The sequence below is a fragment of the Ursus americanus genome, chromosome 16, assembly GCF_024610735.1.
Source record: "Ursus americanus isolate L20-20 chromosome 16, mUrsAme1.1.p, whole genome shotgun sequence".
In the NCBI taxonomy this organism is placed as follows: Eukaryota; Metazoa; Chordata; class Mammalia; order Carnivora; family Ursidae; genus Ursus; species Ursus americanus.
Genome location: NC_142142.1, coordinates 8,896,719 through 8,917,451, shown reverse-complemented (window position 1 = coordinate 8,917,451; position 20,733 = coordinate 8,896,719). Strand labels below are relative to the sequence as shown.

Sequence of the window (20,733 nt, the reverse complement as noted above, 5' to 3'; positions counted from 1 at the left end):
AGCCCGATGTGGGACTCGATCCCGGAACACCGGGATCACGCCCTGAGCCGAAGGCAGACGCTTAACGACTGCGCTACCCAGGCGCCCCTAGAAGATTTTTTTTTTTAAGTACCGCAAGTAATGAAACCAAATCATTGGCTTTTCGCTGCGATAACCTGGTGTAGGGACAAGATTGAGAGCTGGCAGAAACAGCTCACTGTAGATACCCCCAAACTAAATAACTGGAGAGGACTAAAGGGTGACCCCAGTATTATCTACTCCCAATGTCATCCGCCCTATGCAAATCTCATCTTCAGTCTTTGCAAAGCTGCACACTACCCTCTTCTAAAGGACCCTTGCTCCCTTTACCTCCTGTGCTTTCACTAGGTGCTTGTATCTTCCAATGCCATGGGTAGGCTTTGTCTTGTAGTGTCGACCGGGACTCAGCAGAATGCCACCTAAAAGACAGAAAATAAAACAAACCTGTTTCAACACTCCTGCAGGGCAGAGAGATCACACATGAGGAGATAAATCTCTACCACAACACTGGGAATATTTGGAATAGCAGGCCTCTTGCTGGTTTAAAGAACCAGAGCTATTTCTTGATCCTGGGCTGACTCTCAGTTTACCCCCTTTTTTCTCCTTTGACCCCCGGACTATACCCACTCCCCACTACCTATCTTTCTTTGAGAAATTCTCTCCTGCTATAGCCACTGGTGATAAGAGGACAAAATACATTCTCACAGTGTTCTTGTTTTCACTTCTTCCTCCAATGCCAATAATCCTTTTGAAGTTTTCTTTCTTTCTTTTTTTTTTTTTTAAAGATTTTATTTATTTATTCGACAGAGATAGAGACAGCCAGCGAGAGAGGGAACACAAGCAGGGGGAGTGGGAGAGGAAGAAGCAGGCTCACAGCAGAGGAGCCTGATGTGGGGCTCGATCCCATAACGCCGGGATCACGCCCTGAGCCGAAGGCAGACGCTTTAACCGCTGTGCCACCCAGGCGCCCCCCTTTTGAAGTTTTCTAATGTGGATCACACAGAGAAAGAGATGAGTGGCAAATACAACCAGGTAAGAGGACAATCACAGATTTCCACAAAGTTTTACAAGCCATCTATTTGATTTATTTGTGCTAATATGGAACAACCTCCAACATACATTGCTAAGTAAATAACAATAGAAACAAAAACCTAAGGTGCGGAACAGTGCGTATGTATACTACCACCAAGTATAAACTAGGATCTCCATACACATAGTTATTGTAGTAAGCCCAGAGATGCACCACTGGGATCCACCTTCAAGGAAGGACTTTAATCTTCATTATTTTTATCCTTGTTTACAAATAAAGAAACTGTAGGTCGACACATGAAAAGATGCTCAACATCACTCATCATCAGGGAAATGCAAATCAAAAACACAATAAGATATCACCTCACAGCTGTCAGAATGGCTAAAATAAAAAACACAAGAAACAGCAAGTGTTGGTGCGGATGTGGAGAGAAAGGAACTCTTGTGCATTGTTGGTGGGAATGCAAACTGGTGCAGCCCCTGTGGAAAACAGTATGGAGGTTCCTCTAAAAGTTAAAAATAGAACTACCTTACGACCCAGTAATTGCAGTGCTGGGTATCTATCCAAAAAATACTAAAACAGTAACTCAAAGAGATACATGCATCACTATGCTTACAGTAGCATTATTTACAATAGCCAAATTATGGAAACAGCCCAAGCATCCATCGAATGATGAATAGATAAAGGACACGTGGGGTGTGTGTGTGTACACATATATGTGTATATACATATGTATATTATTATATATTAATATTAATCAGCAATAACGAAGAATGAAATCTTGCCATTTGCAGTAACATCATGAATCTAGAGAGTATTATGCTAAGTCAGAGAAAAATAAATACCACATGATTTCACTCCTATAGGGAATTTAAGAAACAAAACAAATGAGCAAAGATAAAAGAGAGAGAGAGACAAACCAAGAAACAGACTCTTAACTATAGAGAACAAACTGCTGGTTATCAGAGGGGAGGTGAGTGGGGGCGTGGGTTAAAGAGGTGATGGGGATTAAAGGGTACACTTATCACGATGATCATCACCCAGTGATGATGTGTGGCACTGCTGAATCACAACACTGTACACCGGAAACTAATATAACACTGTATGTTAGCTATACTGGAATTAAAATTGAAAACTTAATTAAGGGGCGCCTGGGTGGCACAGTGGTTAAGCGCCTGCCTTCGGCTCAGGGCGTGATCCCAGCGTTCTGGGATCGAGCCCCACATCAGGCTCCTCCGCTAGGAGCCTGCTTCTTCCTCTCCCACTCCCCCTGCTTGTGTTCCCTCTCTCGCTGGCTGTCTCTATCTCTGTCAAATAAATAAATAAAATCTTTAAAAAAAAAATAAAAAATAAAAAAAATAAAATTAAATAAAATTAAAAACTTAATTAAAAAAAAAAAAAGAAACTGTAGCTCCAAAAATATGGTGAAATGGCCAAGGTCACCCAGCAAGTTAAAGGCAGAACTGCAATTTAAACCCAGGTCTATCTGGCTGAATGTGCTCAGGTGGAGTCTCATGTCATGTGAATTTCTGGAATATAAAATCTAGCTAGATATGATCTTTCCTAGCTCAGATCTCAGTTCCTTATCTCTACCCTTTCACTGGAACCAGCTCCACACAGTTCTTCTGTGTCTGTCTCTCTTGCTCACTCTCTACCTTCTGGAGAAGTAGGTGTCCTAGGTTCTGCTCCCTATCCTCCCAGCTCCTATGGTCGTACCCTCATCTTCCCAGGGCCACCATTCTATGGGGAGGCTAAAGAGAAAATGTTGTGGAGAAGTGAAATGTTTCTTAGGCTTCTCTTTTCTAAAATGGGCTTTCAAGCAGGTCTGCTCTATGCCAGGCCAATCAGAGATTGGCTTCAGAGCCAATCCTGCATTTACAACCCACACTGTTTCATCAAGAACAATCCTGGCATCAGAGCCAATCCTACTATAATCCACACTATTTCATCAAGACAAACCCTGGATATCATGGCTCCCTTCCATGATATGCATTAGTCCACATTTACTACTATATGCCAACAACTGTAGAGACACTGGGACAAAGATGACTAGAATATGCCACTTTCCCTGGAGACACAAAATGTGTACTAGGGAAGGATGACAGGAGAGCACATAATTACCTTACGGTGCACAAATTCCTTTAACAGAGATGAGAGCAAAGTAGTGAGTGCCTGGAGGAAGGAACAATGAACCTGCTTGGGGAGGGGAGGTGGTGGGAGTAAGGGAGGGTAAGGGGAATAGGTTCAGAAGAGGTAACAGATGCATTCTTGCAAGAGGAGTAAGAGTTTACCATGCAAGGAAGAAGGAGGTATTTTTGGCAGAGGTTCCAAAAGAGCACTGAACACAACTGAGGTGTCTCCTTGGCTGCTCTCCCAATTCTGTCTCTCTGAATCTAAGACCTGGGACCCCTTGAGCATTCAGGTTCCAGCTCTGCAGCATGGAGCTGACAGTCTAGTGGGAGGAGGGAATCATTAACAGAACAGTCACGAAATAAATATAAAATTACAAACTGTGATAAAGAAAAAGAAAAAGCACAGAAGGCTATGGCAATACAATTGGTGGATCTATTTTCGACTGGAGTATCGGAGAAGGCCTCTCCAAAAAAAAAAAAAAAAAAAAGACGACATGTGAACCAAGACCAGAATTCAGAGGAAAACAGTGGTAATTCCCAGGGAGGGGAAGTGGCTAGAAGGCAGGAGGAGAGGGAAACTTACTGCTTATTTTATACTCTTTTGTATCATTAAAACTTGTTCCAAGTACATGTATTATTTATTCAAAAAAATAAATAAAACAAACCGAAACCTGAAAGGCAAACAGAAATTTATTAGGCAAAAAGATAGAGGACGAATGTTCCAGGCAGAGGGAACAGCAGTGCAAAGGCCACCACGTGGCATGTTCAAGGAAAAGAAAGGCTGTCAATGTGGCTGAAGCAAAGTGAGAAGGGCACAGAGTACACCAGAGACCAGAGCAGTGAGTGGGAACACACCACCTAGGCCTTTTCAAGGGTTTGCATTTCAAGCTAAGCAGCCATAAGCAGGGAAAGTATATGCCTGATATGTTTTTAAAAGATCACTTTGGCTGGTGTATGGAAACGGAGAGAGGGGCGCCTGGGTGGCTCAGTTGTTAAGTGTCTGCCTTTGGCTCAGGGCGTGATCCTGGCGTTCTGGGATCGAGCCCCGCATCAGGCTCCTTGGCTGGGAGCCTGCTTCTTCCTCTCCCACTCCCCCTGCTTGTGTTCCCTCTTTCACTGGCTGTCTCTCTCTCTGTCAAATAAATAAATAAAACCTTTTAAAACAATAACTAAAATAATATAAAGTGCTTCGTATGTGCCAGGCACTGTACCAGGCACTACAGAGACACCAATGAATGAGGCAGGCAAGGTCTTTGCCGTATTTCAACATGTTCACACTCCTTAGGTAAGCATTTAAGAAACCGGATTCTATAATCTAGTTCCAACGACTTCATCTCATTCCCCCACTCCTCCAGGCCTTTAAAACCTTGCCCCTCGGCCACAGAGCTACACTTGCCATTCTGTAAGAACCATGGAGTCGTCATGCCCCTGGGCCATGCTGGGTGGTACCCCCTGCGGTGACTGCACCTCTCTGACCAGGGAAATCCTAGCCAGCCTCCAGGGCCAGCTCAAATGTCACCGTCTCCGGGAAACTCTTCTCCTGACCTCAACAGTCAAAGATCATTGAGTTTACTTCATGGTTATAGCTCTCCCATTCCTCCACTATTTAGCAGAACATTTTATATAAATAAAGAAAACTCAGATGCCAACCACCAACTTTAAGAACACAGAAACTCAATCACCCCCCAGTGGTCTCAAACAGCAGACCCAAAGGTGATCTTTGAGACGGTGACACATGTTAGGTGAAAGCACCAGACTACAAGCCTCAGCCTCTCCTCTCCCAGAACCCCTTGGCAAGGAAGCATTTTCAAGTTCAGTTTAGGGCAATTCCTATCATTAGAGCAGCTGGTTAATTAAGAAGCTGGTTCAAATTCCTGTTAAATTAACCATTTCCCCCCTTAAATGAAAGGTTTTGGTCAAATTACCAGTGTTTAAACTGCTTAATTAGCCAGCTGTTTACGTTATAAAATTTACCGGTTTGAAAGCCTCCGATTTCTACTAAATTCAACAGAATTCTTCCCCTGCTCCTTGTCATCAAACTGGAGGTTTCCTGCTGTCACATTAACATTGCAGCCTCCTTAGAGGAAAGGCAGCTCTTTTCACTGAAGACACAGAACCTCAGGGTTTCAAAAGGAGGCTCTGAAGATCTTTCGATTAGCACAATTATAGGATGTAATCACATATCGACTTCTCCCACGTTACATCCCTTTACTTAATATATGCCAGAGCCAACGGTCCTTCAGTGTCCCTGTTTACTAAGCCAGGAACAAAACCCATCAATCCAGGCTGGGGGTAAACAACGTCACTTTAATTATTTCTCCTTCAAAATTAGACCAAGGATTTTTTAGCAGCGCTATGCTGGAGAAATAGGGGAAAACACTGGGGTAGCCCCAGTCAGAATTAATTACAGGATATCCTCTCCATTCAACAGACCGGAAGTCCCTTACACAGCACAAGGGTAGGTACACCCCAGCACCTGGCAAATAGTATGTACTCAGAAATTGCCATTATGGGCGCCTGGGTGGCTCAGTCAGTTGGGCATCTGGCTCTTGATCTCCGCCTGGGTCTTGAGCTCATTTAACCTCTTCAGACCTCTTTATATATATTTACTTCTACCTTTCTATGTATGTTTAAAACAGTAAGAAAAGGACCCCTACTGGATTTCCTTCAACAGGTTTTAACATGCCCTATTTGATCTCAGCTTAAAAAAAAACAAAACCAAAACAACCCTCAGATTTAAGTAACTCTCAAATACTAAAATATACTACAAAATTATAGTAACCAATGGTATTAAAAAAGGTTAGTAATGGCATCAAATATACAGACAAACCAATGGAACAAAACAAAGCTAAAATAATCCCAGATCTATATGGAAACTTAGTATATTAGATAAAGGTGACTTTCTCAAACTATGGGGAGAAGATGGATGTTTCAATAAATGCTAAAACACTTAACTACCCATTTAGGGGGAAAAACTGCATCCCTACTCACTTCTCATTCCAGATGCATCACATATATAAAGGAGAAAAAAATACCAGAAGGTAACATGAAGAGTTGTTTTTTTTTTTTTTTAAGATTTTATGTATTTATTTGACAGAGAGAGACACAGCAAGAGAGGGAACACAAGCAGGGGGAACAACAGGGAGAGGGACAGGGAGAGGGAGAAGCAGCCTTCCCGCTGAGCAGGGAGCCGAAAGCAGGGCTCAATCCCAGGACCTTGGGACCATGATCCTAGGCGAAGGCAGATGCTTAACAACAGAGCTACCCAGGCGCCCCAACATGAAGAATTTTTTAAACTAATCTTGGAATTAAGATCTTTCTAAGCAAGGAACGAAATCTAGAAATCAAAGACTAATAAACTTAGCTATATAAAAACGCAAAATTTTTTTCAACAAAATACACAGAAAGTCAAGAGACAGATGACTAGAAGCCATGTAAAGCAGAGATGACAGAAAAATGCTAATTTCCCTAATATATAAAAACTATATAATAATCCTGTAAATTAAAAATGAAGAAGCCAGCAACCCAATAGAAAAATGGGCAGAAAGTATAGACAGACAGTTCACAAGTAAAAAAATGAAAATAGCCAATAAAAATGTGAAAAGATGATAAATTCTCTCAAGAAATGCAAATTATGAGACATAATTTTCTTTTACTACTAAAAAAAAAAAAGATGTTTTATAAAACCCAGTTTTCACCAGAAAATAGAAATGTAAATTAATACAACTTTTCTGAAGGGCAATCAGATAATACTTACCAAAATTTTGAATCATAATCCATTGACTCAGCAATTTCAATTCCAGGAATTTATCTTTTTTTTTTTTAAAGATTTTATTTATTTATCCGACAGAGATAGAGACAGCCAGCGAGACAGGGAACACAAGCAGGGGAAGTGGGAGAGGAAGAAGCAGGCTCATAGCAGAAGAGCCTGATGTGGGGCTCGATCCCATAACGCCGGGATCACGCCCTGAGCCGAAGGCAGATGCTTAACCGCTGTGCCACCCAGACGCCCCCCCAGGAATTTATCTTATAAATGTACAGGAACAAGTTCACAAAGATGTATAAAGATGGTTGCTGCAGCATTTTTTGAAATAGCAAAAACTCAGAACAACCTAAATGTCTAGCATTAAGAATAGTCGTACACACACAGAATATATATATGTTCACATATGCATAAAACTTTTATCTATCTATCTACCTATTTATTTATTTGTCAGAGAGAGACCACGCACAAAGAGGGGGAGCAGCAGGCAGAGGGAGAAGCAGGCTCCCAGCTGAGCAAGGAACGCAATGCGAAGCTCAATCCCAGGACCCCGGGACCATGACCTGAGCCAAAGGCAGATGCTTAACTGACTGAGCCACCCAGGTGTCCCTGCATAAAACTTCTTGAAAAATATACAAGAAATTGCTATCAGTGGATATCACTAGGGAGTAAGACTGGGAAATAGAAAATTCAACTTTCATCATATACCTTTTTGTACAGTTTATATTTATTTTTATCCTATGCATCCATATAAATACATTTACAATTCTTACAGTTGATAATTTTAATAATAATTAAAAAAAAAACTTTCCTCAGAATACATACCAGTTCAAAATGAACTTTGCCTCTGGTTGAGGGTAAAGGATGAGACCAAAGCTACGGAATAAGAGCACTTGAACATAATCTCTTTTTAAAACAAAACAGGGACACCTGGGTCGCTCAGGCAGTTAAGTGTCTGCCTTCGGCTCAGGTCATGATCCCGGGGTCCTGGGATTGAGTCCTACATTGGTCTCCCTGCTCAGCGGGGAGCCTGCTTCTCCCTCTGTCCCTCCTCCCCACTTGTGCTCTCTCTCGCTCTCTCCCCCTCCCCGCAAAAATAAATAAATAAAATCTTAAAAAAAAAAAAAAGAAGGTCTAGCAAAATGTTAGTAGTGGCCAAATCTGGGTTTATTTGACATATTATCTTTTTTCAGGCTTAGGTATCTTTTTATCTTTCAAAATAAAAGGTGTAATTAAGAGAAAAAAACTGTAAAAGAAAACCTTTCCTAGACCCCACAGTCCTCTCCACCTCCTGCCAATTCTCTTCTCTCCCACTCAAACTTCATAAAAACATTGTAACAGCTTTCCCTAGCTCCCAACTCCCATTCACTTGTCAATGCAAGATGACTTCCACAACTGACCCCACCTCACCTACACAAGACACAGCTTTCGTAAGGTCACCAGTGACCTCCACGTTGCTGAAACCAAAGAATGTTAGGTTCTCGTCTTTGGGAATCTCTCAGCAGCACACAGTTGTAGCTCCAACAGGGTTGACCACTCCTTCCTTCTTGAAACACTCTCCTTTTGACTGACATGAAATTGTACCATACTGGTTTTCTCCTACCATTTTGGCCTTCTTTTTTTCAACCTCATGAGCAATCTCTTTTACCCTCTACTCAGTTTTTTTTTTTAAACAAAGATTTATTTATTTATAAGAGAGCATGTGTGCGCTCTAGCAGGGGGAGGGGCAGAGGGAGAGGGAGAGAGAGAGAATCCAAGCAGACTCCCCACTGAGCACGGAGACCCACTTGGGGCTCAATCCCAGGACCGTGACATCATGACCTGAGCTGAAATCAAGAGTTGGGCACTTAACCCACGGAGCCACCAAGGTACCCCACCCTCCCCACCTTCTACCCAGTTTTTAAATGTCAGAGTTCCTGAGGGCCTGATCCTTGGACCTCTTCTCTACTGGTTCTTCTCACATGACCTCATTCACTGCCGTGACTTCAATGAAAATCGACAATATAATGGCTTCCAAATTTACAGTTTCACCCCCGACTTATGTTTGAATTCAAGATCAGTACATCCAGTGGGCCACTTACTATATCCTCCCCAGAGGCACTCCAATTCAATATATTCAAAGCCAGAATCAAAATCTTCTGCTTCAAACTGCTCCATTTAAGGCAGTACACTCAAAATAATTCTACAGATATTTATCTCTTCATTGTAGTAGAAACATATTCACCATGGATTAAGTAAAAAGAAAAAAAAAGATTATAAAACATTATATATCAGGGTGCCTGGGTGGCATAGTCAGTTAAGTGTCTGACTCTTGGTTTTGGCTCGGGTCGTGATCTCAGGGTCATGGGATCAAGCCCGCATTGGGCTCTGAGCTCAGAGAGGAGTCTGCCTGGGATTCTCTCTCTCCCTCTACCTCTGCCCCACCCACTTGAGCTCTCTCTCTCTCTCTCTCTAAAAAAGCTCAAAAAAAACACATTATGTATCATTTGTTCCCATTACCGCAAAACAAAAAGATCCACCTATGTATCTACCTACTTATCTATCTATCTATCTATCTATCTATCTATCTATCTATCTATCGATGGAGAAATATAAATGCCTAAAAAAAGACCTGTTAGGATACACAACAAAATGGTTTGTTTTTGGTTTTGTTTTGTTTTTTTTAAAGATTTTATTTATTTATTTGACAGAGATAGAGACAGCCAGCGAGAGAGGGAACACAAGCAGGGGGAGTGGGAGAGGAAGAAGCAGGCTCACAGCGGAGGAGCCTGATGTGGGGCTCAATCCCGAAATGCCGAGATCACACCCTGAGCTGAAGGCAGACGCCTAACCGCTGTGCCACCCAGACGCCCCACACAACAAAATGTTAAACAATAATCTCTGGATGTTATGATTACAGGTGATTTTTATTTTCTGTCTTCTTCAGCTTCTTCTTCTGCGTGTGTATTTCCCATATTCTTAAAAATGAATGTTTTTCACTTTTATAATCAGATATTCATAGTTATTTTTTTTAATCTCCTGATAGGATGCCATATGAAGTTCAGGCCACCAGTTACAAAACTTTCTTGCTTAAATGGTTTAACGTAAGTCTACTCAAGCTTTTAGCTCTAACTTTCAGGTTCTACAACACCACTAGGAAATAATCAGACAATCAACAAGGAAGGACATTCTATAAGACAAATGGTCTGACCCAATCAAAACGTCACTGTTACAGGAAAAAACAAGTGGAACTGCTCTAGATTCAAGGCGACATAATAGCGAAATACAAAGTGTGAAACTTCATTGCATTTGGGTTATAAACAACACCCACAAAAGACATTTTGGGGGAAATTACAGAAATGGATAGAGTATTAGATGATATGGGAGCATTACTATTCATTTTCTTGAGTGACATAATGGTATTGTGGTGCTTTAACAGAACATAGAGAAAGTCCTTATTTCTAGAAATGCATGTTGACGTATTTAAAGGTGAGTGTCATGATACCCAATAGAGAAAGCAAATGTCAACAACAGCTGAATCTAAATGGTGGCTGTTCACGGTAGTGTTCTTGGGGAGAAAATTATTTTAAGACTCTAAGCTTCCAAAAGGCATGGACTGAATCCTCTCCATTTTGTATCCCCAGCACCTAAAACACATTCTGGTATAATAAATGTTTGTTGGGAAAATGAATAAATAAAAAGAAGCTCATATTTTGAGATGCTGGGCTTTGGGGCTGGTAGAAATGGTGATGCTTGACATACTGCTGCCATCTTCTAAAAGAATTAACAGATGTGAAACCCCTTCTATACAGCCTGGCATATACGAGGCACTCAGTAAATGTTAAGTCCCTTCTTGTTTCCCATTCCTTTCCTCTGATACACCTTTTTTTTTTTTAAGATTTTATTTTTTATTTTAGAGAGAGAAAGAAAGCAAAAGTACGAATGGGGAGGAGGGGCAGAGGCAGAGGGAGAAGCAGAGCAAGAAGCCTGATGAGGGACTCAATCCCAGGACCCCAGAATCATGACCTGAGCGGAAGGCAGATGCTTAACCAACTGAGCCATCCAGGCGCCCCTCCTCTGATACTCTTTAGGCAAATGACAGGTGTCATTAAAATCAAACAACTATTTTGAAATTTCTCACATAATAGACAAAGCAGAAAGGGCAAGTAACTGGGCTGAAACAGACTGAAATTCATGGAGTTAATCAGATTGAATGGATATTCATTTTGGACAAAATACTACATGAAAAGCCTTTGCCTGGTAGATGATGGACATAAAAGAGAGGTCTGAAATAGTAGCAATTATAACTATAATAACTGACTTAATGTGTTTTACCTCACTGAATCTTTAAATTCACTGTAGTTTGTACTATAATTATCCTCATTGTTTTAAGTGAGGAAAGGAAGGTATGGAGAGGCAGCCAAAGGTCACAGAGTTAAGTATGTGGTAGAACTGGGAACCAAACTTACTAAAGAGCTCTTGCTCTTAACCACCACTTTCTACTTTTGCCCTTGTCCTATTCCATGTGAGGGGTGGAATGTGGTCCCAGCCACTCTTCTCAAAGATATGTTAGGAATCTTTCTAGACAAAATTATTACAGAGTATTAGAGGGTCACTTAAAGCAAGCAGACCGTATCAGGAAATAACCACATACCTGCAGAACAGATGGGATTTTCTCCTGAAGTTCTGACCCTAAAAAGAGGGAAAGAGTATGTTGAATAAAATTAGAAACCCATATTTAATCTACATAGTTACCAAAACTTGTATGCTTCTGATTAAGGATAAGTCCATGCTAGATGTTTCCTTATTTCTTCCTACCCTTCTTTCCATAAACATTATTCAGTGCCTATTATGTGCCAGACATCCTGAGGATGCAAAAATAAGTAAAATGTCTCTACCTATGGTCTAGTTGGGAGGGAGATATGTAAACAAAGGTGATCCACAATGTAGTGCTGATCCAGAACAAAAACTTGTACGAGTTTGGTGGAACACAAAGTAAAGTGTGGTTATTTCCACTATGGGAGTAGAACCATTTGACCTGACTTTTAAAAATGCAGAACTGTTCTCGATTATTGAGCCTTAAGGAAGAGCATTCTAGGCAGAGGTATGAAAGTGGTACGGTCGGGGAACAGCAACCAGTTGGATGTGAGCGGGAGGCTGGTGAAAGAGGTAATCAAGGGCCAGGTTATGAAGAACTTCATACGCTGTGCTAAGGAGTTTGGTGTTTACTCTGTATAGGCAGTGGGAAGCGCCTAGCAGATTTTAAGCACAGGACTGCGATGATCAAGTTTAAGTTTTAGAAAGTTAACCCTGGCAGCAGGTGAGCAATGAATGGGAAGAGGTGAGACTGAGGCAAGAGAACCAGTGAGGTGGATCTTGCCAGGAGGGTAGAGAGGAAAGAAGGGCAATGACAGCAATGAGAGCAATGAGAGCCAGACTGAATACAGAAGTCGAAGAATATGGAGGAGAGTAATATGGCTCTGTTTGGCTCACTAGGTTATCGGAGTATTTTAGTTCAGCATCCTGTGAAGTTTTGAAACTAAACTGTGGCACAAGTTGGAGACAAGCAGATCTGTGATTAAATGCTGACTGTACCGTTTCCAAACTGTGACCTTCGGCAAGCTCTTTCATATCTCTGTAACTCAGTTATCTCATCTTTAAAATGCAGATAATAATAGTACGATCTCATGGGACCGAAAATCTATCTTGAACTCTCTGAGCCAGTTTCCTCTTTTGTAAAATGACGATATCTATATTTGTCCTGTAATATTTTTGTAAAAATCAGAGAGGACATGTAAAATGGTTCTATAGTAAGTAGGCAGGGTGCTATAGTAAGTACTTATTCAATAGCTGACTGATCAATGATGGGAAAATAGATTAAGACAGAAAGGAATAATAGGAGAGAGGCTTCAATAAATGTAAAGGATTAAAGAAATGCAGACTCACGAGTGCCATGCAGTCCAGGGAGATATACAATTCACTGTTTTATATCATATGGCTGCCACATGTAAGACACTGATTATCTGCTGAATCGAGAAATAAACTACCAAATGCCATTCATTACCATTGAGAGAAAAACAGTGGGGAGTAGCAACCTGTATATGCAAGGCAGTGGAAAAAAACTTGGGTTTGAATTCTAACTCCAACTCATATTAGTTATGTCATCTTAGAGCAATTGATTTACCTCTCTGGACCTCAGTTATTTACGTATAAAATTATACATGTATATTTATATATATATACATATACAATATATATGTATATTTGTGTATAAAATTAAGATGATATGCTCTGTTTCACCAGGTCACTTTAAGGATCTATTCACTCATTGAACAAATAGTTATTAAATGCCTACTTTGTGCCAGGCACCATTCTAGGCTCTACGGATACAGCAATAAACTTGACTAACTAAAATCCTTAGCTGCATGACGCTTATATTCTAGGGGGCAGGTAGGGAAGACAATTTAAATAACTTTACATATACGTATGTCTATATAAAATGTGTGAGGTGGTGATACCTGCAGCAAAGAAAATAAAGCAAGGTAAAGTAATAAAGACTGATGGGGGGAGGCGGTACTATTTTACATAGAGTAGTCAGAGAAGACCTTTTTAATGAGGTGACATCTGGGCACAAACTTAAATGAAGTAAGGGGGGGTCAAGCCATATGGATATCTTTTTAAAATTTTTTTAAAGATTTATTTATTTATTTATTTATTTTAGAGAGAGACAGTGCACATGCACAAACAAGCATGTGGGGGCAGGAGCAGAGGGAGAGGGACAAGCAGACTCCTTGCTAAGCATGGAACCCTGAGCATGGAACCAGATTTGGGGCTCAATATCATGACCCTGAGATCATGACCTGAGCCGAAATCAAGATTCTGATGTTCAACTGACTAAGCCACCCAGGCACCCCTAAATTTTTTTTAAGTAGGCTCCACCCCCAGTGTGGGCCTTGAACTCATGACCCTGAAATTAAGAGTTGCACACTCTACTGACTGAGCCAGCCAGGCAACCCAAGCCATATGGGTATCTGAGGGACGAATGGGCAAAGATCCTGGGATAGGAGAGTGCTTAGATCCTCAAGGACTAGAAAGGGAGCCAGTGTGCTAAAGCTGAGTAGTAGGGAACAGATTGTGTAAAGCCTTGTAGGATATGGTGAGGAGTGTAGATTTTATTTATTTTTTTTAATTAGTTTCACAGGTAGAGTTCAGCGATTCATCAGTTGCATATAACACCCAGTGCTCATTACATCAAGTGCCCATCACCCAATTCCCCACGCCCCCCACCTCCCCTCCAGTAACCCTCAGTTTGTTTCCAAGAGTTCAGCATCTCTTATGGTTTGCCTCCCTCTCAATTTTCATCTTACTTTATTTCTCTTTCTGTAGATTTTATTTTATTTTTTTTAAGATTTTATTTATTTATTTGACAGAGAGAGAGACAGCGAGAGAGGGAACACAAGCAGGGGGACTGGGAAAGGGAGAAGCAGGCTTCCCGCTCAGCAGGAAGCCTGACAATATGGGACTTGATTCCAGGATCCTGGGATCATGGCCTGAGCTGAAGGCAGACGCTTAACAACTGAGCCACAGAGGCGCCCTATAGATTTTATTCTGAGTAAGATGGGACACCATTGGAGAGTTCTGAGAGGGAAATGACATAAACTAACTTGGTTTTAAAAATAAACATTCCAGGGGCGCTTGGGTGGCTCAGTCAGTTAAGTGCTTGCTTTTGGCTCAAGTTGTGACCCAGGGTCCTGGGATTGAGCCCTGCATTGGGCTCCCTGCTCAGCGAGGAGTCTGCTTCTCCCTCTCCCTCTGCCCCTCCCCTGCTCGTGCTCTTGCTCTCTCTCCCTCTCTCTTTCTCTCTCTGTCTCAAATGAATAAGTAAAATCTTTTTAAAAAAATTTTTTTTAAATAAGGTTTTAGTGTGAAGGACAGAAGAGAAAAGTAAAAGCAGGGGCATCAGTTAGGAGGCAGAATGATTAGAAGGAGCTAGTCCCTAGTAGTTTAGCAAAACAGAAAACATGAGAGCTGAAACTAGAGCTGAGAAATGGTTTGATTCCGTATATATTTCAAAAGTAGAGCTGAGAGGATTTGTTGAAGAATTGGATGTAGACAGAGAAATAATAGTGTTAAGGATGACTCCAGGGACTTTGGCCTGGGCAACTAGATGAATGGAGTTGTCATTTACTGAGAATGGAGAAAGAGCAAGATGGCCGGGGAGTTAATGCTTGAGATGCTTAGTAGACATGCAAGTGGAGATGATGAAAGAAAAATGCTGGGTGAACTACCTAGCAGAATGCAAATATTAGCTATATTTAACCATCGTTATTAATATGCTTACCTTAAGAGAGAAAAGGCTTGCTTAAAAATGATATCATTCCTCAGACACAGCACCTACAGCAAAATAGCCATGTTAGGACAATTTTAATTATTCATAGCCTTCCAACCACCTCTTCGAAAAGAGGCTAGAAACCCAAAGTACAAAAACCAAAAAAGACCCAAAGCCTCTTGCCCAGCAAAGAAGCCGTCCTTCAGTTAATACTGGACATGCAGGCAAACCAAGGTCATCTTTGTTCTTATTCCAACCACTACAGAAAATGCTAAAAAACAGAAGTCCCTCTTCCATGCTGCTTTTTCTGTTGTTTTTTTACCTTATCTTCCCTTTTGCACGTGATCTATTTTTTTCCTAATATCAACCAACAATTATGCATCTGCCAAGCACAGGCACCATGCAAGGGACTTTAACTCTTCCCTAATTCTCAAAACACTGCAAGACAATTTTACAGGTGAGACAACTGAGGCCCACAGAGTTTATATTCTGAGAAATTATAGCGAATAAGAGGCTAAGAGGACTGTTTTACTCCAAAGGCTCTCCCTCTGTTACAGAGCACTGTGTCTCAATAATAATAATGACACCAATATCAACAAAACAATAATGAGAGGAGGCAGTAGCAGTGGCACCTTCCCTTCCTAAGTTTCCCCCCTCCCGTTCTTTCAAACTCACTCTGCCTTTCTGGCACCCACTCGAAACATCAGTGGTGTAGCTTTACTAAGGGAGTGTTCAACATAGAGGTCTTTTTATAAAGCAACTAGATAATATATACTAAATGTCCTAAGGCCCCATAACATGATGAGAAAATCCTGTCCTCTCAGGGTAACAATTTATTTTTTTTTTATTAATAATGATTTTTTATTATATTATGTTAGTCACCATACAGTACATCCCCGGTTTTCGATGTAAGGCTCGATGATTCATTAGTTGTGTATAACACCCCGTGCACCATGCAATATGTGCCCTCCTTACTACCCATCACCGGTCTATCCCATTCCCCCACCCCCCTCCCCTCTGTAGCCCTCAGTTTGTTTCTCATAGTCCATAGTCTCTCATGTTTCATTCCCCCTTCTGATTACCCCCCCTTTCTTTATCCCTTTCAGGGTAACAATTTAAATCCCTCAACACGTATCTGTTAAAATCCTATTACACGAAAACAAAAGAAAGTCTGAGGAACTGTCACAGACAACAGAAGCCTAAGGAGACATGATGACTAAATGTAATAGAATATCCTGGATGGAATCCTGAAACAGAAAAATGACATTAGATTTAAGAAAATGAAAGAAATATGAATAAAGTATGGGCTTTAATTAATAATAATATATCAATATCAGTTCATTAATTATGAAAAGTATACCATACTAATGTAAGATAATAATAGGGAAAACTAGATGTGAGGTATATGGGAATTCTCTGTACTATCTTTGCAACTTACCTGTAATTCTAAAACTATTCTAAAATAAATTTTATTTTTAAAAAGGCTATTATATGCCAACCGCTGTGCTGAATATTAAAGGGAGTATAAAAACAAAATGTTCAAGCAGAGAAAGACAACTATCATATGATTTCTCTCATCTATGGAACATAAGAACTAGGAAGATCGGTAGGAGAAGAAAGGGATAAAGAAAGGGGGGAAATCAGAAGGGGGAATGAAACATGAGAGACTATGGACTCTGAGAAACAAACTGAGGGCCTCAGAGGGGAGGGGGGTGGGGGAATGGGATAGGCCGGTGATGGGTAGTAAGGAGGGCACATATTGCATGGTGCACGGGGTGTTATACGCAACTAATGAATCATCGAGCCTTACATCAGAAACCGCGGATGTACTGTATGGTGACTAACATAATATAATAAAAAATCATTAAAAAAAAAATAAGAAGAAGAAAAAAAAAACAAAAAAAAACCAAAATGTAAAAACATAGACAAACTTTGAAAATATTATGCTAAGTGAAAGAAGCCAGTTACAAAGAGCCAAATATTGTATGACTCCATTTATATGAAATACCCAGAACAGGCAAATCTATAGAGAAAGTAGATTAGTGGTTGCCTAGAGCTGGAGGGTGTGAGCTGGTGGGGATGACAACTAAGGGATATGGAGTTTCTTTTGGGGTGATGAAAATGTTCTAAAATTGACTGTAGTGATGGATGTACACTGAGTGTGTGTACATATATATATTATATACATATATTATATGTATATATTATATGTATTATATATAATATGTATATATACATATGTGTATATATAATATGTATATACGTATATATACATATATTATATGTATATAATATATATAAGATATATATTATATATTTTTTAAGTAATCTCTAAGCCCAACGTGGGGCTCAAACACATGACCCTGAGATCAAGAGTCACATGCTCTCCCATACTTTATTGACTGAGCCAGCCAGGCACCCCATACTCTGACTATATTAAAAGTCATTGAATTGTATGCTTTAAATGGGTGAATTGTACAGTATATGAATTGTATCTCAATAAAGCTGTTAAAAAATACAAGCACAATCCCTGTCCTGCAGGAGTTTGAACGGCTGGAGAAACAGACACACATCTGTATTAAACAGCTAAGCAAGTACCACAAGCATTATATGATTTAAGTCAAAATAGGTGGCATGAGTAACAAGCACCTCAGGAAATTCAGGTGGAGATGGCCACAAGTTCTTAGCTTTTGGGGTGTTACAGAGAATCTGTTCAAAGCATGAACATTCTCCCCAGACAAAAACATATAAGCACAAATACACAAAAGTTTGCACTTAGGGAGATTCACTGAAACTCTTCACATCTCCCATACACCACTATGCTAAACTCCTCAGGGGCAAGGGTCGTGTTGTATTCCTCTCAGGCACATTGTAGACATTCAACTAACGTTTGTTTTTGTAAATAAATAAATGATTAGAAAGTGAATGAATGTTAACCATGGCTACCATTTATTAAGCACCCACACCTCTTTTGTTGAGTACATACCATGTATCTAAATCATAATTCCCTTACAGAATAAGTATTATTATCCCATTTTACAGTTGAAGAAATGGAGATTAAAAATTTACCCAAAGTCAAACAGCCACTATCAAAACTAGCATAGGATCTTAGGATTCTCTGACTCCAGACTCCATAATTTTCCTACTATTCTACACCCTTTCTCAAATGTATTAGTGCTTAAGAAACCTGGGCAGGAGGCACCTGTGTGGCTCAAGTCAGTTAAGCAACCAATGCTTGGTTTTGGCTCAGGTCACAATCTCAGTGTCGTGAGATCAAGCGCTTCATCTGGCTCCGCACTCAGCACAGAATCTGCTTAAGATTCTTTCTTTCCCTCTCCCTCTGCCCCTCCCCCCACCACACACTTGCTTAAGCTCTCTAAAATAAATAAATAAATCTTTAAAAAAATATATATACTCCTTTCACTCATCTCTATTCTCTTTGTCATGTTTGATAGATCTTGATCCTGGAAGAACCTTAGACTCATCCCTCTAACTCCAGAGAAGAGAAGTACTGGCCAAGGTATGATAGCCAGTGGCTAGAATCCCGTCTCCCGGGGCTCCTTGTTGCCTTCACTGCCTTTTATGCTGGCATAGGTTAAGCATATCGCATACATAATTATAATGTCTTTTAGTATTTGATTTAATTGCAGTTTTTAGGATCGTCTATGCAGGTTGCCCTTCCTTCCATCTATTCATATCCTTTCCAATCTTCATGACCTCACATTCTCTGGGAGACTTTTCCTAAATTTGCTCAAACTGTTACCTTCCCTTGCCCCGATTTTTTAAAAAAGATTTATTTATTTATCTGAGATAGAGTGTGCATGTGAGTGGGGGGCAGGGCAGAGGGAGAGGGTCTGAGCCAAAACCAACTCTGCCATCCGGGCACCCCCAGAATATATTCTTAAGTGGGTCACTTCATAAAGAAAAACTGAATAGGAAGAAAGATCTAGATGACACTAATTTTTTCCCTCACTTTAATCACTCAGATTTCTGAGTCTCTACAAAAGCAAAGGATTTAATTATCTAAAAGCATGCTTAATGGTTGACAACTTTCTGGAAGACATTCAAATTGTGGTGCGAACTCTCCCTTTCAGCTCTGGGAAATGTGCTTCCTCTCCCCTGCAATGCTTGGCATTATTTATCAGAACAAAAGTAATCTATTTCAGGACTATATCCACAAATACCCGCTCCTCCCAGTCAGCAAATGAAGAGCAGCTACAGCTCTGCAGCAAATAGAAGAGGAGGGCGGGGATGCTAGTGAATGAATGAATGGATGAATGGGGACACAGCTGCTGCAGTGGGTTACAAAAATACTTGTGCCATGAGCTCGGGAGTCAAGAACAGGGGGACTGCACAGCTACCAAAGACTGAAGTCATGGGGCCAAATCTCTACTGTATGACTAGCTTCACACACCTGAGCCCCAGGTGAGTGGAGACAGTAGTGAGTCAGGGGCCCATGAGGCAGGCAACTGAAAGCTGTTTTGTAAGTATTGAGTACATTTGTGTGTTAACAAATATTTAAAATAGCAGTTACTATCACTGATTGAGGGCATCCTTTGTGCTAATCACTTTACACATACTATTTCAGTTCATCTTTACACCAATCCTCTGATAGAGGCAAAATTGAGATAATTGCCTCTATTTTATAGAGGAAAAAACAGAGGCTTAGGAAAACTGCCCAAAGTTATAGGTTTGATAAGAGGTGTCAAAAATTCAAACCCAAGGCTGACTGAACCCAAAGCCCATGTCTTCCATTCTAGCACACTACCTCTCAAAAGAGTAATACCAATTAGTGAAATTCATATGCTAATAATAATAGCATCAATAATCCTATCATTTGTTGAGTACCCGCTATCTGCCAAACATCATTTCCTTTAATCCTCACAACCATCCTGAGGTAGGTTTTTCTACCCCCATTTTACTGTGAGGAAACCAAAGCTCGGAAAGGTGAATTAATATGCCTAAGCACACAGTTGGCCAGTGGTGTTCTAGCTGACCTTTTCCTAAGTTCTTTCAAAACTGCTTTTGTTAATAGTTTTCCCTTTGGCCAAATCTCTTCTCAATATGTCTAATATGTTGACTGTCAAAGTGTGTCTTGGGACTGAGTCTTTATGGCACTTAGGAGCACAGGTTACAGACTCATACAAACCTGGGTTTGGATGTCAAAACTTCCATTTTAATAGTTGTATGATCTTTGGCAAGTCACTTAAGAAATACCTGCCCTCACAAACGTATCATTTAATTTACATACATGAAATGCAGAACAAACAGATCCATACAGACAAAAAGCAGATTAATGGTTACGTGGGGATGGGCAGAGGGGTGAATGAGGAATGACTGCTTATGGGTACAGGGTTTCTTTTTGGAGTAAAGAAAATGTTCTGGAATTAGATAGTGAGGATAGCTGCACAACTTTGTGAATATACCAAAACCCACCAAACTGTCCATCTTCAAAGGGTAAATATGGTATGCAAATTATATC

At 40.5% G+C, this 20,733-nt stretch overlaps 1 protein-coding gene across 1 annotated transcript in view; it reads right to left on the bottom strand.

Moving 5' to 3' along the window:
• The window catches only part of MRPL48 (mitochondrial ribosomal protein L48), a 53,349-nt gene that overhangs the window by 27,974 nt on the left and 4,642 nt on the right, over positions 1-20,733 (bottom strand). The window contains exons 3-5 of the mRNA XM_087868526.1: positions 15,264-15,316; positions 11,577-11,614; positions 349-437 (exon numbers count right to left, since the gene is read on the bottom strand). Of these exons, the coding sequence (XP_087724652.1) occupies positions 349-437; positions 11,577-11,614; positions 15,264-15,316 (180 nt within the window). The remainder of the gene's footprint in view (positions 1-348; positions 438-11,576; positions 11,615-15,263; positions 15,317-20,733) is intronic.